This window comes from Suricata suricatta, chromosome 2 (genome assembly GCF_006229205.1).
Source record: "Suricata suricatta isolate VVHF042 chromosome 2, meerkat_22Aug2017_6uvM2_HiC, whole genome shotgun sequence".
NCBI lineage: Eukaryota > Metazoa > Chordata > Mammalia > Carnivora > Herpestidae > Suricata > Suricata suricatta.
Window position 1 is genome coordinate 6,817,967 of NC_043701.1, and position 15,970 is coordinate 6,833,936.

A 15,970-nucleotide genomic window follows, 5' to 3' on the forward strand; every position below is an offset into this window, starting at 1 on the left:
TCTCATCACATCACATTCCATCGTGGGGTGCACATGACAGCGTGGCTTGTCCCTGATCTTTTAACCATAATCACTGGGTGAGGGTGGCGCCTTCTGGGCTTCTGTGCTGTGACATTACTGTTTCCCGAGCCATACTCTACCGTGGACGCCAGGTACTGAGTCCAGTGGTGCTCTTGGGGATGGGGCCCGAGCTCTCCCTCCTGCGTTACAGAAGCACACACATATTATGGTCCTTATTTAGAATTCCTTATAAGGAAGATTTGTCCCTTCTTCCAACCCCATTAACGTATTAGCCATTTATTTCTACCCTGGACTCATGGATACATGTTTTGTTAATTTAGTTATAACTCTAATTCCATTGTGACTTCTTTTGCTACTCAAGTTGTTCCAGCTTTGGCTGAGCTCGAACATAACCCCGCCTCACAGTCCTTAGATTTCATGGACAGCTTCCACGCTGTTCCGCCACCGTGGCTCCTCCCCCTCAGAGTTCTAGATCTCAGGCTCCTGGATGGTCGCCTGAGACAAAATCTTGTCTGCCTTGACCCCGGGGAGCATCAGGCAGTGCAGTTGGACTACGCCCTGGATGCCTCACTCTCACTCTCACTCGGGCAGCAAGTGTGACATCTACATGTCTCTCTAAATTCTCTCTGTATTTGTCTCCTCCTTACCTACAAAATGTAATAATTTATATTTGAAATTATTAAAACGGTGGATTTTTAACTTAGAAAAATAATGGAAATTGGGGCTCCTGGCTGGCTCTTGATCTAGGGGTGGTGAGTTTGAGCCTCACATTGGGCTGAGAATTTAACTTGGAAAAAAAAATGAAATTGTTAAAAAAGACAGCCGCCCTCAAAGCATTTTAAACATAAAAGCGCTATTGGAGACGGGCAGTTTTTCAAAATAGACAATTTTATGGCAGTCTTACTCAAGTAAAAAGACATTTTAGTTAGAGAAGGACATCAAGAATATTGCTGTCGTAATACTTAAATTTTGTTAGGTTTGGATTTGACGTTATTGAGTCTGGTAGCCCGTAAAGAGTCTGAGTTAGTGCGATTAATTTAGTTAGTACATGTAGTTTATTATTTAGTTTTCTCAAGACAAGTAGAAACAGAACCCAGCAAGACTGAATACATAGCTAGTGCCTTGATTCAGCAAATCACTTAGGAGTGAAGAACCTCTAATGGAAAATGCCTAGGGAACGTCTTTAATTCCTTGTCCTGGGCAATTGAGTGAGGAGGGGCGGGGCTGAGTGGGGAGGGGCGGGGCTGCCAGCTCCAGTAAAGGGCCCTCGCAGATTGGACACGGTAGACAGGAACGCTGGGTCTTTGGGCTGTGTGTCCTGGTCCCCTGAGAGAGGGAGATGCATGTCCTGGCGCGTCACCAGGGCTATACAGACCTGAGGATGGAGGAGGCTCCTTACCAGGTGGGCAGCAGAGCCCCGCTGTTGTAACTGGTCTCCGTGGTGATGCCCGCACCTTGACCATGGGCTCACTCAAACACATCTTCTGTTTGTTTGGGCCTAATTGTATGCGTACTCTCCACACCAAGAGTATATCTCAGGCCCCTCTACCTCCTGTGGCAAGAAAACCTCATCCAAACTGGTTTAAGACAAAAAAAAAAAAAAAAAGGGAGGAAGGGAATTTCTTGGCTCAAGTAACCGAGGTTCTGGAGTGTGGGGTTTGGCAAAGCACACCTGGTTCAGTGCTCAGTGAGGTGACTAGAGTACATGTCGAGTCTCTGGTGTCTTTTCCTTTGCTGTTAATTGACTCTGTCTTTTGCAGGCTCTTCTTAAGCTTGCAGGTTTGCTTATAGCAATTGTTTGGCAACGTCCATCCAGGTTCGAATCTCAGTGGAGAAGAGTGAGCGTTCTTGTCCTCCCTTGGCAGGGAGCCTCCTGAGATTTTCCCTGTGACCAGACCAGCCTCCTCATGTGTCTGGTGTGTACTGGTGGCAGTGTGCAGGGAGCGGTGGGCTGGCAGGAAGTTCTCAGAGAGGGTGAGCTGATGCCTGGTGGCAGAAACTGAGACATGTCTGCTCTAGTGAGACAGAGGGGCTGAGATGGATGACAGTGCTTGTGTTCCGAATATTGGGGTTTGGTTGATTCATTAAATAGACTTGAGATTGTAATTTTCCTTGATTTTATTTAACCTATATACAGGTTATTGTATAAGGTTTTACTGCATTATATCACGGTTTTGGTGGTCTCCTGCCATAATCTGGTTTGTCTTTGGAATTACAGACTGCCTGTTGTCATTTGGTTTTACTGCATATAGGTACAGTCTTGGTTTAGTGACGGCAGCTGTACTCTGTTTTGAATAAGAGAAGCTCTTCATATTCTGGATAAAAATCCTACTAGTACCGTTTCACCTATGGAGCTAAACAGATCTGATGAATGAGAAATTCATAAGTTGGATGTATTTACAAATCTTCATCCATTTAGTGGTGTGTCATTTTATTTTATTTTTTTAAAGTTTAAAGTTCATTTTGAAAGAGAGAGAACACCCTCCTCAAGCAGGGGAGAGGCGGTGAGAGAGAATCCCAAGCAGTCTCTGGGCTGTCGGTGCATTGCCTGACTTGGGGTTCAAAACCATGAACCAGGAGTTCATGACCTGAGCCGAAATCAAGTCACATGCTCAACAGACTTAGCCCCCAGGTGCCCTGCCATGTCAGTTTCATACGGGTTTCTTTCTGCTAATGTATGAATATTTGGAACTGTAGCTTAATGTTTCCTGGGCTGTGGAGTGGTGGCAAACAGTCTGAGGCTGCTGCTCACTGGGAAGGGTGAAGGCTGGCTGACGTCTGGAGGCTTACTGCTCCGAGCTCCGAGCTGGGGGAGCCGCGTGTGTTTGGTGCTGGCAGCCAACTTCGAGGCACTGATGTTATCCTTAGTGTGGAGAAGATCTTTAAGGCAACATCAACTTCCTTAGTAAAAAAATTCCAGAAGTTCTGGGTATATTGTATACTCCGGACCTGTTTGGTGGGGGCATCGGACCATCGGGTCCTAATTGTCTCCTTAGGCTCATCTCTGTGGGGGTTTCTTGGTAGTGGGGTGCATTTCCCAGGCCCTGTGTGGAAAGTCCCCCCCGCCCCCCTTCATGCCTGCGCACAGCTGGGCTCTGAGCAGTTCACCGTCAGTATATGTTAACAGACCTATTGTTTTCGTTGGTGTTAAAATGTATTTCCCAGGCACACAGCCAGGCTCTGAGATTTTACAAATGAATAAAAACGTTTCTTGCTACTGAAGAACTTACAGAGGGGATGAGTTGGATTGAAAAACATGAAAAGAGAATTTTAAAATGTCATAAATGCCGTGATAGTGGGAGAGGGTTTATTTTATATCAAACATTCTTGTAAATGGTGCCTTACATTTTATTACTTTTTGGTGGACCAGCCTGTTTACCCTTATGCTTTCAAAGAACAGTCTAAACATTGTGAAATTTACAAACTTGGAAATGTATCCATACATGCTGTCTCACAGAGAGGTTGGTTCCAGAATCAATTTCAAAATGTTCTTTTGTTGATCTTACAATTTGTTGTGACACACTTTATCAGAGATAAAGTTACTAATGGTAGAAACACCATGGAAGGGAGTCCAGGCTGTTCAACAAGGAGGTTCTAGTACGAAGACAGGAAGTTTTGACTGACGGAATGGTGCCTCTTCACCAGCACATAAAATGTGTCCCTTAAAAAAATGAATGGTGGTAATCCCCATACTGCACATCAGTGGAGCGAAAGTGCCATGTTCCTGCCAGAACTTTCCTCAGGTGCGGGGGTGCTACCTCCAAGGACCAAGAATTTGTCAACGCAGCAGAAGGGGTACTTGTGATTAGTTTATGAGCTAATGAAGCAAGATAATCCCTTTTTATCTGATGGCTTTCCCTTCTAGCTCCTAGGCCTTTGAAGTGCTAATATGTCTGAAAATCAGTTGCATGGAGTCACCTGAGCCCATGCGTTAACTGGCAGATAGGAAAGTGAACGGCTGCCACAAAGTTATTTCTTGTATAAAGCTGCAGTACCTTCCTGCCTTTGGTGTCTTTCTGCTCCACCTCAGCATCTTCTGTCTTCCAGGCTGTGTGCTTTGCCTCAGAGATGGGGTCACCTTCCTGAGTTCAGTCTCCTCAGGGCTTAGGACTGTTATCTTTGCTCTGAGTCAGGAACCCAAAGGTAAGGTCACATTATTCTTTGCACTTCATCTCTGTGGCCTCCAGCCGACTCCTCAAGTTCTGAAGCCTGCTCATTCTCCTCATTCCCTCTGTGCTTGTAGTATGGGGTCCTCAGCTACTCTGGTGTCTGCACGCGGGGCCTCCCGGCTGGACTTCTGCCTTCAGAGCCCCTGTTCCCTGCTCATACTTAGGGTCCCTTCCATTCTTTCTTGGCCTTTTGAAATCCAGCTCAACTTTGAAGGTGGAGTTGTCACCTTTCCTGCCCCCTCCCCCCAACTTTTTCCTGTAAGTCTCATAGTGTATTTTCTTTTCAGCTTCGTTAGGTGCGACCGAAGTTCCCTAAGGGCAAGTTCTGTGTCTCTGTCATCGTCCTGGGTCCTCAGCATTGTCGGTTATCACATGCTTATGTTGTCCCTCTTTCAGCCTGAGGAGTCCACATGTCTGCTTTCTGCTTTCCTTGTCATCGGTGGGTGACTATTCTGATAGAAAGTTACCACTGACCTCTGGGCTCCCTCCCTGCCTTCCTGTAAATCGTGTCTCTGCCCGAGGGTTTACTTTGAACAGGGAAGTGCAGCCCTGCTCCGTTGTCAGCCCTTCAGGCCCAGACGTAATCCACTCCTGGACTTGAGTTATCAGCACGGTGTCAGTAATTCCTTTTTTCTCCTCACCAGTGTGGTCACAGAAGCTGCCCTGCCTTTCCAGAATGTCCGTCTCCCCCTCCCCTTTTATTTATTTTGGCTTTCCTTTGCTCTTAGATAAATTAGAGCAAACCTTCATGTGACAGCTTTGCACCTTGCACCATCTGACTGAGAACTGTCCTAAACTTTTGAAGATATAAGTGTGATTTTATATTTATTTAGGTTTAATTAAATTTTTCACAAGTATGATTTTAATACTTTGAGAAGCAAATATTCTGCAAGAAGACGCTTGTTTAGACTTAAAATGGGGACTCTGCATTATGACTTTGGCACCTGGGGAACGATGGGCTGTCCCCACATGCAAACGTAATTGGTTCCTAGAGCCCGCACCCACGGGTAAGGTGGAGGAATTGACTTGGCGTTCGCTGCAGTTTTTGTTTGCTCCTCCTGTGAGTAGTGGTGGCGGCGGGTCGAAGCGCAGGAGAAGGCCTCAGGCCACCTTGCGCGGCCTGCTTTGAGTGCTGTGTGTACATTTTACTGTCTTAGATTTCTCTCTCTGTAGCTGCTAATTTAATGATGAAAAACTTGGAGTATGTGTCTACATTTTTTTTTGCTCCAGAAGACTCAAACTAAAAACCACCTTGTTAGAGTATTTCTGTAATGGGGTCACTCACATTTCTCTAAGATGGTGGTCATTTAGGAGCGGAGAACTTTTGTAAATAAAAATGTCTCTTAAACGGTGTGTTAAGTAAAAATTTATCCTTTGATTGAAATGCTTTAAGGATTTAACCCTACAGAAGGAATGAGCACTCCCTTGCAGGTATCAAGAGTGTCCTGTATTATTTATTTTGTTGATTGTTAGTTTGCTGGGGATTAAAACGCAAGTGATCGTATTCAGGTTCGTTAGATTAGTGATTTTAATATGAAACCATTGCTTTTAGAATAATCATGGGCCAGACTGGGAAGAAATCTGAGAAGGGACCTGTTTGTTGGCGCAAGCGTGTAAAATCAGAGTACATGCGGCTGCGGCAGCTCAAGCGGTTCAGGCGGGCTGACGAAGTTAAGGTACAGCTTTATCTTTTGTGCGGTGCACCTACAGTTCGGGGTTCCCCCTCCCCGTCCCCCCAAAGATAAGTTTCAATTTGCAAAGGGTCCGTTTTCAGCCAAGGTCATATTTATGGTAAGATAAAGGAAGGCTTAGAAGCCAAGGGCCTTGATTTGTCTTAATTAGCATAAAGATTGTACCAGGCACCATAATGATAATGGAAAGATTGTAATCTAATGGCTGTTCAATCTCCTTAGAAATCATTATCTTTTAGTGTATCTTTTGTATTGCATGTGTAGACTCTGGACCCACATACAAAGGAATGTGTTTCATGGTTTTGTGTTTCTAAAGTCATTGTGATTTTGTTTTTATATCATGTCAGGATAATAGGTGTGGTGTTTTTGTGTTATTTGAATGTGGGAACTACAGTTTAGTGTAAAATCTATATGTGTTTGCAGGAACGCAAGTTTTGAGAAATTACTAGATTTTAACCTGCGTTAAGAGACACTACCAATTTTCTAACAATGAACAATTTCTCTTCTCTTCTCCTCCATTTTTTTAAAGAGTATGTTTAGTTCCAATCGTCAGAAAATTTTGGAACGAACGGAAATCTTAAACCAAGAATGGAAACAGCGAAGGATACAGCCTGTGCACATCCTGACTTCTGTGAGCTCATTGCGCGGGACCAGGGAGGTTGGTGAACTCACGCACTGGAGTAACGATCAGTGCCTTCTGGTTTTTGCTCTCGGAATGTTGCTTATTGATGAGAAGTCACTCGCTTCTGGAAGTCCATCTGTCTATTGCTGTTTTGTTTTAATGGGCAGCTGACTGTTGGTGGCTGCCCTTCGGGAACACTCCTGGCTACTCCTGTAAGAGAGCTGTAGCGTTTAGAATGTATTTTCACTGTTACCACGTAAATTTGTAGGTTTTTATAGGATTGTTGATTAAAAAATGTTTTTACAGTCAATACTCTTTAATGTCCGCATCAGATCACTATTTAGAGCAAGGCTTTCTGGCTTTCTGCCCCATAGTGTGAATTAGCCATGCTGCAAAAAAATGATTCCTTTTCATTCATATTCATGGACTAAGAAAGTTATTTGTTATTTGAACATTTTATTCAAATTCTAAGGCTCTCTAAGAATTTTTAAATTCAGTGTTGAGAGATCAGAAGTCCTTTATCATAGCATTTTCTAAAAGAAGGAAGTAGATCTTAATCCGGTTTTCAAAATAAGGTAATAAATGTATGACAGATTTTATAATTAAACAACACATAAAACACAGTGGCAGAAAAATGAAAAGAAAATGGCAGAAGCTGAAAAACTGTACAACTAGTCAGGGGTTTACGTAAAGCATTTTGGTTTAGGTACCTGCTTTATATAGGAAAACATGGCATAGGAGGTGGATGCTATCTGAATGGGCATCGAAACAGAAAGAAGGAAGAAAGTGCAGGGGGTAATTGTTTATCTGAATGTCTAAACATGGAAAGCATCTAGACAATGGGATCTGTTCTAAAATAATGTGTTCAGGGAGGTTATAATATTTATCAAACATTGTAATAAGAATTTGCTCCCATGTGAGACCTGTTGATTTTGTGACATGCTGGCTTCAGAGAGGCTTGTCGGTGCTGTCACAGTAGCCCAGTCCTAGTGACTGGGTCATCGTGTGGGGGTGTCGGTGGTGACACATGACTTGTTGTGGTTCTTGGTCATTCATTCATTTTGTCAGGTGACCCTTCTTCAAAGCCTGGGCTTGCACTTGTATCCTTTGCTACTCACACCTTCTGCACCATCTGGGATAGGTCAGGGCCTGTGAGCTAGAGGTAAATGACTTTTATTAACTCATTAGAGGTGACAGGAGTTCGTTTCTCTGTAGTCAGAATGTTCTGAAAAGGAATAAGGACGGAGCTTCTAAGTAATTATGAGCTTTGTCTGGTGATCTTTTGGAAATTTTGAGGTAAAGGAAAAGGAAACCTTGTTTCTTCTCCCCAAAGGAGTAGATGTTAGAAATCTGGAGAAATAAGTGGGCACACGGAAAATGTGCCTTTTGCCACCCATTGCAGATCTCAAAATGCTACGCAAAGTCCACCTTTTATTTATAGGTAAAAGTTAGTAGCAGTAATGATTTCTGGCACAGTGCTAGGTACTCTGCACACGTGAACCTTACTTAATGTTTGTGAGTGTCTTATTGCTACTCTCCCCCCTACCTCCCCATGACACTGAGCCTTAGAAGACTTCGGTCAGTTTGCTTGCTCTAATGATCTGATGTGGGCCCAGAAGAGTACGCTTTGCTCAGAGACGTTAAGAAAGGAGTAAAGTTCACTGTTTATGTCCAACTTGAATCGTTCATAATGCAATTTTAAGTACAGTTTATTCAAATGCATATTTACTAATTGAATTTTGCTTTTAATTTTGTCAAATGGAGATTCATGTTATTGAATGTGAAGATATCTAACTTTGTAATGTGAGTTTATATGAGAAATTGTAGGAGATTTTAGCATTTTAATAAAACAAAACTGCTTTCTACACTTAGTATCCCACGCTGGTTGAGATAAACCATTTTCACAAAATAGGATGGGAAAGGAGGACCACCCCCAGCCTCAGGAACTCTGTTTCTGTTGCTTGGAGCCCTGACCCGGTCAAGTCTGTTAGTTTTTGAGCTACTCTCGAGAGCTGATTCTGCTTCAAATGATTCATCTTCTACTTTCCCCTTTAAAACCATCATCACTGATTTTTGGAAGCTGAACATTTATACAGTTTGTGATAAGCTTTTCGGTATTCTCACAATAAAAATAACATTTTAGGACTGAAGTGGACTTCAATAATCTCTGCCTAATCTCCATACTTTTTAGATGAGAATACATCCGTGTTTATTTTGCTTCCGTTTGAGCATTCCCAGCTGTACGTCTATTTCTTTTATATGCTTTAGAAGTTGGGAGTCCGAAGTAGGTCAGAAGCAGGAGGATAAATAAAAGTTAGTGTGTTTTGCAAAGACTTTCCTAGTAGTGGGCTTGGCGGGAGTTCAGACTGCAGTGTTGATCCAAACACCTAGTCTATGGCCTTCAACTTTGGGAAGTGCTGCTGGTATAACACTTTTAATTAACTGCTTATTTTTATAAGCTGATCCTTTGTAAGTGCTGTGTCTTCATTCGGAATTCTCTGCGGCCTGAGGACCATTCAACGACAGTTTTCAGGTGTTCGCTCCAGTCTTCTACTTCAGTCGCTTCTGTGTTTGTAAAGTAGAGGTGTTCAGTTTTAGGACGACGGGTGGTTATCGGGTTGATTGAGTGACGCGCATCTGACAGAGGCTTCTCTCCGCTCCGGTGAGGTGCTGCTCTAGAAGCCGACTTCAGGTCAAGGAGCTCTGCAGGTGACCTTAGAGACCACATCTTCCATGTGCGGTGTTCTTAACGTGTGTTTCTAAGGTGCTTGCGGCCGCTTGCTTTCTGGCGTTGAGGACCCAGAGCCTACGCGGTGGTGCCCGGACAGTGTTTACCCGGGAGGTGCCCGTGGTTTTCTTTTTAAAAATACTTCGGACTTCTTGAACACAGTGACTGTATGCTTTGCATTTATTTCTTTTTCCCTTCAGTTAATCTTTTTAAGGAGCTTTCACTTGAAAAATGTCACTAAGTGATACATACATACCAAGGGTTGTGCACCTTACTGATGTCATATGTGGCTGTTTATACAGTTGCTTGTAGGTGACTTTTGTTACTTTGTCTCAGCAGTGACACTGTCTCCTGTTAAGTCTTCGCATCAGCAGTCCTGTTCTTCAGTGTGTCTGTTTTGCAGCTTTAGGGAAGAAACTGGTTTAAAAGCTGCTCTTACAGTTCTTAGTGCGTTTCTTTTTGTACATTTGTCCATTTCTTGTGAAAAACCGCGAGGTGCTTTCCTTTATTGATCATGTCGAGATTTTTATTACCTGTGTGTATTATGACTGAAAGAGAGACTTGCTCAAGTGACGCGTCTTCTGGGCAAGCGGTGTGATTGGTTTAGTATTTAAGACTAGCCCACCAATGTGGATTCCAGATCCTCAGGAGAATTTAGTGTTCTGATAAGAATTTTGTGTCGTGTTTACTAATGAAAACCGTGAGAACTTTTCATGTCTGTTTACATGCGGGGCTTCTCTAGGGTGTCTGACACGCAAGCAGCGTCATTAGAAAAACAACATAGTCCTCATATTTATGAAGATAAAATTTTTTTAAGTGTTTTTTTTTTTTTTGTTTCTGAGAGAGAACAAGTAAGGGAGGGGCAGAGAGAGGGGGACAGAGGATCTGAAGCGGTCTCTGTGCTGACAGCAGTGAGCAGATATGGGGCTTGAACTCATGAACTGCAAGATCATGACTTGATCTAAAGTCGGACGCTCAACCACCTGAGGCAACCAGATGCCCTGAGAGTTAAAAAAATTTTAACACATACAGGTTGGATCTTCCTAGTGGTATTTGAAGTGATTATGAGTTCATCATGTAACATTTAATATTTGCAAATTATTTTTGAGGAGGAGAGGCTTTTATCAAAATAATGGTGTAAGTTCTCTTGTATGTTTGCAGTTTGGACTTGATATTTTTATTGAAGGAGACAAAAATATTGTCTCATTTACATGTAAACACTTGATTGCATTATTTATTGACTCATAGTGCACTTGCCTTTGTTAATGGTAAATAGAAATTTAGTTACTATTACAAAGATATGCTAGTGTGCCTAGTACATCATTTAGTGCTCTTAGATACACTGTCAGCTTTGAATATAGTAACGTGCTTTCTTTCCTTTGTACATTTTGAGATTGTGGAACTAGTGGGTCTAGATTCTCATGAGCCATTTGAGCAAATATGGCAGGGGGCTGGGACTTTTTTCTCATGTCTTAAGAAATGAATGGAGGGCTGTCAGTCTGAAGGCAGCCATCCTTTCTTGGTACCTCAAGGAACTGGTTTCTAAGTTGCTTTGTGTTGCTCTCTGCCCCTCTTAACCGTTTTGGTGGTAATTTATTTGGAGAGCGCAGTCCCGTCTTACTTAGCTCTGACAGTCCTTCCCACCGTATTAACTTTTCAAGTCACTTCAGCCTTGGCTTCCTTTTTGGCTTTCTTTAGGCTGAAATAGAGCATTTCTTAAATGACGTACAGCAGGCTTTCCTTTAATTTTTTTTTTGGAAGGAAACTAATGGGTTTTATGCTTTTCCAAAAGGACAGTTAATAAAAGGTCACTTAACGTGCCTGAGTTTCTATATCAATATCCTATATTAATATATATCATACACTTGATGTATGAGTTTATTTTTTTAAATTTAAGATATTCTATCTTATATTTGAAAAGTGAATTTTTCAAAAATGTCAAATGTTTATTTTGTGCAATAAATAAACTAGCAGAAGTCGCTCTTAATTTGCTGGCTTTCTGCTACAACATTTTGTATATAGTTGGTGTTTTACATACATTGTCACCTGTTTAATTGACTACAAAGGTCAAGGTCAAAAATAATTGATCTACAAAGATCAGTTCTTTTTCCAAAAGGCAAGACCAAATTTTAACAGCTATATTATTTTATTTTATTTTAGTTTTTAATGTTTTATTTATTTTTGGGACAGAGACCGAGCATGAGAGGGAGAGGCACAGAGAGACAGGGAGAGACAGAACCGGAAGCAGGCTCCAGGCTCCGAGCTGTCAGCACAGAGCTCGACGTGGGGCTCGAACCCACGAACCGTGAGATCATGACCTGAGCTGATGTTGGAGTCTTAACTGATTGAGCCCCCCAGGCACCCCTTGACAGCCATTTAAAAAAACAATTGAGTTGGAAGAAATGCTTGTCTCGCTTGCATTGTTAAATTGTTTATTGCTCTGAAGAAGTAAGATTTTATTAGACCTTGAACTTCTAGGATAACATGGACTGACTTAAATTCACTACTTAGGATTCTGCTTTATCTTCCCTTAATAGATCTTATACAAGGATATTACTCGAGTCCCGTTTTGGGAGGGTGGGCATAGTTCTCAGCTACCTTAAATTGACTGAGGCAGCTTGATACCAGGTCGTGTGAGTATCTGTTGGGTAAATGAAACTTTTTTCATTATTCTCTTCAAGTAACAGGCCATTGCAGAATGACTCCCCACCCCATAATAGTTTATTGTCAAATTGGTTTCCATACAACACCCAGTGCTCTTCCCCTCAAGTGCCCTCCACCATCACCACCACCTGTCTTCCCCCCTCCCCCTTCCCCCCCAACCCTCAGTTCATTCTCAGCATTCAATAGTCTCTCAAGTTTTGCATCCCTCTCTCTCCCCAACTCTCTCTCCCTCCTCCGCTCCCCCTGGTTCTCCATTAGGTCTCTCCTGTTTTCCTGCTACACCTATGAGTGCAAACATATGGTTTCTGTCCTTCTCTGCCTGGCTTACTTCGCTCAGCATGACACCCTCAAGGTGCATCCACTTTCCTACAAATGGCCATATGAGAATGACTCTTGAAAACTCAGATAACACTGAAATATATAAAACAGAAGGCAAAAGTTTCTATAGTACAATTCCTGTGGTTTTTAATCTTTCTCTTTTGATATATGATAACTAAACATAAGGATAATATATATATTGTCATTCTACAAATACTTATATAAGTCTTATACAAATAACGATCATATGTAAATAATATACTATTATTTATTTTAAGTAGTTACTGGCCAGGGATGCCTGGCTGGCTCAGTTCAAACCAAGATTCATAATATCAGGGTCCTGAGTTCAAGCTCCACGTTGGGCATGGAGCTTGCTTAAAAAATAAAAGATTTTGGCCACATAAAATGTGCCTGCCAATTTGGGCCATCACTTAAACAAAAAAAATTTTTTTTTAAAGTATAGTTGACACATAATGTTACATTAGTTTCAGGTGTACAACCTAGTGATTCTACCTCATGCTGTGCTCACTACAAGTGTGGTCCCTGTCTGTCACCGTGTATTGTTGTCAGTGCCATTGATGGTATTCTCTGTGTTGTGCCTTTTATTCCTGTGACTTACTCTCTGTAACTGAAAGCCTGCATCTCTCACTCCCCTCACTCACTCTGCCCATCTTCCCAACCCCCATATTTTGGCTGTCACTTTACCTCCTCTGTCCAGATCCTCATTCTCTAAGAATGCAGGGTTTGATAACTATGACTATACCATCATTTATTTCCCTTTTCTCTCCTTCTCTTCTCTGCTCTGCTCTGCTCTGCTCTGCCCTGCCCTTGCCCTGCCCTTGCCCTGCCCTTGCCCTGCCCTTGCCCTGCCCTTGCCAAGAGCGAGAGTGGGAGCTGGGAGGGACAGAGAGAGGGAGAAAGAGAATCCTAAGGAGGTTTCAGGCTCAGCGAGAGCCTGACTTGGGGCTCAAATGACTGAGCCACCCAGGATCCCTGCCCTATTCTTAATTGATAAAGATTTATTTTTTATTTTTGCAATTAGTATTTTAGTGAGTACCCTTCATTGTACATCTTTATATCTTTGAGTAATTTTGTAGCAGTTCCTAGAAATAGAATTACTCGGTCAAGAGGATATGCATGTTAAATTTGTTTTTGAAATTTTATTTTAGAGAGAGTGCAGGGTAGGGAGAGGGGCAGAGGGAGGGGGAGGGACACCCTCAAGGAGGCTCCACCCTCAGCGCAGAGCCCAGAGCGGGGCTCAGTCCCACACCCTGGGATCATGACCTGAGCTGAAACCAAGAGTCGGACACTCAACCGGGGAAGCCACCCAAGCGTCCTGCATATTTAAATTTTTATAGGTATTACCACATTGCTCCCCCAAAAGATTTTCCATCTACACCTTACCAGCTGTTTATGGTAGTGTCTGTTCCTCTCTGTTCTCAATGCATAATACCAGTCTTCTGGATGTTCGTCAGTGTGATAGGTAAGATGCTACTATGGTTTGTTTGCTTTTCTTTACTCTCTAAGTTTCTGGTGTTTGTTTATATTTCTTCTCTGAAGTGACTGCTAGGGTGTTGGATCTGTTAAAATTAGGTTGGATTGTTTCTTATGATTTTTAAGGACTTTTTGTATCGTTAAATATTCAGTTATTTATCATGTTTTGCAGATTCCCACTCCCCCTTCTTCCTATTTTGATGTTATTTCTGGTATATTTTGGTTTATGAAAGTTTTAATTATTTTTTTATTTAAAAAAGTTTTTAAAAGTGTTTATTTTTGAGAGGGGGAGAGAGAGAATGTGTAAGCAGGGGAGGGGCATAGAGAGAGGGGGACAGAGGATCTGAAGCAGGTCCTGCACTGACAGCAGAGAGCCTGATGTGGGGTTTGAACTCATCAACCACGAGATAATGACCTGAGCCAAAATCTAGAGTTGTACACTTGACTGACTGGGCCACCCAGGTGCCCCCTTTTTAGACAGGGAGAGCGTGAGGGGGGAGGGGGCAGAGGGAGAGAGAGAGGATCCCAAGGAGGTTCTGTGCCCAGTGCAGAGCCCAACTCAGGGCTCAATCCTATGACTCCAGGATCATGATCTTAGCTGAAATCAAGAATCAGATGCTCTGGGTGCCTGGGTGGTCAGTTGGTTAAGCATCTGATTTTAGTTCAGGTCATGATCTCGTGGTTTGTGATTTCGAGCCCTGCATTGGGCTCTGTGCGGACAACTCAGAGGCTGGAGTCTGCTTCAGATTCTGTGTCTCCCTCTCTCTCTACCTCTCCCCTGCTCACACTCTGTCTCTCTCAAAAATAAATGTTAAAAAAAAAAAAGATGCTCAACCAACTGAGCCACCCAGGCACCCCAACCAAGACTGTCCTATATTTTAAAAGATGACTGGGCATATTTCAATTTCAAAATGGTGGGATGTACCTTGTAGGGAGAGAAGAAAATCTGTATTCATACTGTTAGGCAAACACTGGTTTATAGAGTTTTAAATGTTTACATTGTCAGATCAGAAGTTCTTTTGGTTTCTGTTTCTAAGGGCTCAGAAAGTCAAGATTCTAAATTACCTCTATCTTTCCTTTTAGTTTTCATGTTTATATTTTATTTTTATTTATTTTTTAAAGATTTTTTTAAGTTTACTTATTCATTTTGAGAGAGAGAGAGGGCACACGGGGAAGGGGTGGAAAGAGAGAAGGGAGAGTGACCATTGCAAGCAGGCTCTCTACTGTCAAAATGGAGCTAGACGCCAGGCTTGAACTCACAAACTGTGAGATCATGGCCTGAGCCGAAGTCAGAGGCTTGACTGACTGAGCCACCCAAGTGTCCCTAAAGCATTGTGTTGTATTTTTATTTTTAAAAATTTATTTATTGTCGAGAGAGAGAGTGTGGGTGCATGTGTGTTGGGGAGGGGCAGAGAGAGAAGGAGAGAGAGTCCCAAGCAGGCTCTGTGATGTCAGTGTAGAGCCCAACGCTGGGCTCAATCTCACATGCGATCATGACCGGAGCTGAAATCAAGAGTTGGACACTCAACCACCTGAGCCACCCAGGCACCCCTCAAGATTTTATTTTTAAGCAATCTCTATTCCCAAAATCGGGCTAGAACTCACAACCCCAAGTTCAAGGGTCACATGGTCCATCAACTGAGCTGAGCCAGCCATGTGCCCCTCACCTGTGTATTTTAATATTTAACCTATTAGGAATTTACTTTGGTATAAGAAGTGAGTGGGGGATTTGGATTTTAATATTTTTCTCTAGCTTTCTAGTCGTTTTCAACACTACTTACTGAGTAGTCCGTGAATAGTAGAGGAGCACTTACACATCTTTTCTGCACAGATCAGCCGAATCGGCCTACCTGAGTGGTGGTCCCCAGAGCAGACCTACCATCTGAGCCAGGACTTGGTGCCTCTCCTCAGAGACCATGGCCGGGTGCCGGTCTGGTGTCCCTTCCGGACCTCGGGCGTCTGCTGCCCTGTCTGGCTCAGCCCCACAGCCACCCCTGGAAGCAAGGCTTCAGAATAGGCGTGCCGCCTCGGCTCGTGGAAACCAGGGACTTAAGTAAAGCTCTGTCCTCCATTTCTTAGTTGTTGCTTGTTTGTTTTTTTTTCCAGTGCCAACCGATCATATTTCTTGCTCATAGGACGTTCTGGAGTTGGGTATTTGAGTTTGCATGTCTCCAGTTACCTGCTTCGGTGCCGTTTGTGTGTTCTCTAGTTTTACCAAAACTTACATATTGACTTGTTCTGTTTCTGATTCCCAGTTATTTTA

At 42.8% G+C, this 15,970-nt stretch overlaps 1 protein-coding gene across 6 annotated transcripts in view; it reads left to right on the forward strand.

Annotated features, from left to right (window-relative positions):
* The first annotated feature begins 5,742 nt into the window (after positions 1-5,742).
* The window catches only part of EZH2 (enhancer of zeste 2 polycomb repressive complex 2 subunit), a 40,327-nt gene continuing 30,099 nt past the window's right edge, over positions 5,743-15,970 (forward strand). For 2 of the 6 annotated variants that reach the window (XM_029921948.1, XM_029921962.1), the window contains exons 1-2: positions 5,781-5,866; positions 6,411-6,539. In XM_029921948.1, coding sequence (XP_029777808.1) covers positions 6,470-6,539 — 70 coding nt within the window. In that variant the 5' untranslated portion in view covers positions 5,781-5,866; positions 6,411-6,469. Of the gene's footprint in view, positions 5,867-6,410; positions 6,540-15,970 lie in introns of all 6 variants that reach the window. The other 4 variants (XM_029921955.1, XM_029921969.1, XM_029921931.1 and 1 more) reach the window with 3 other exon arrangements.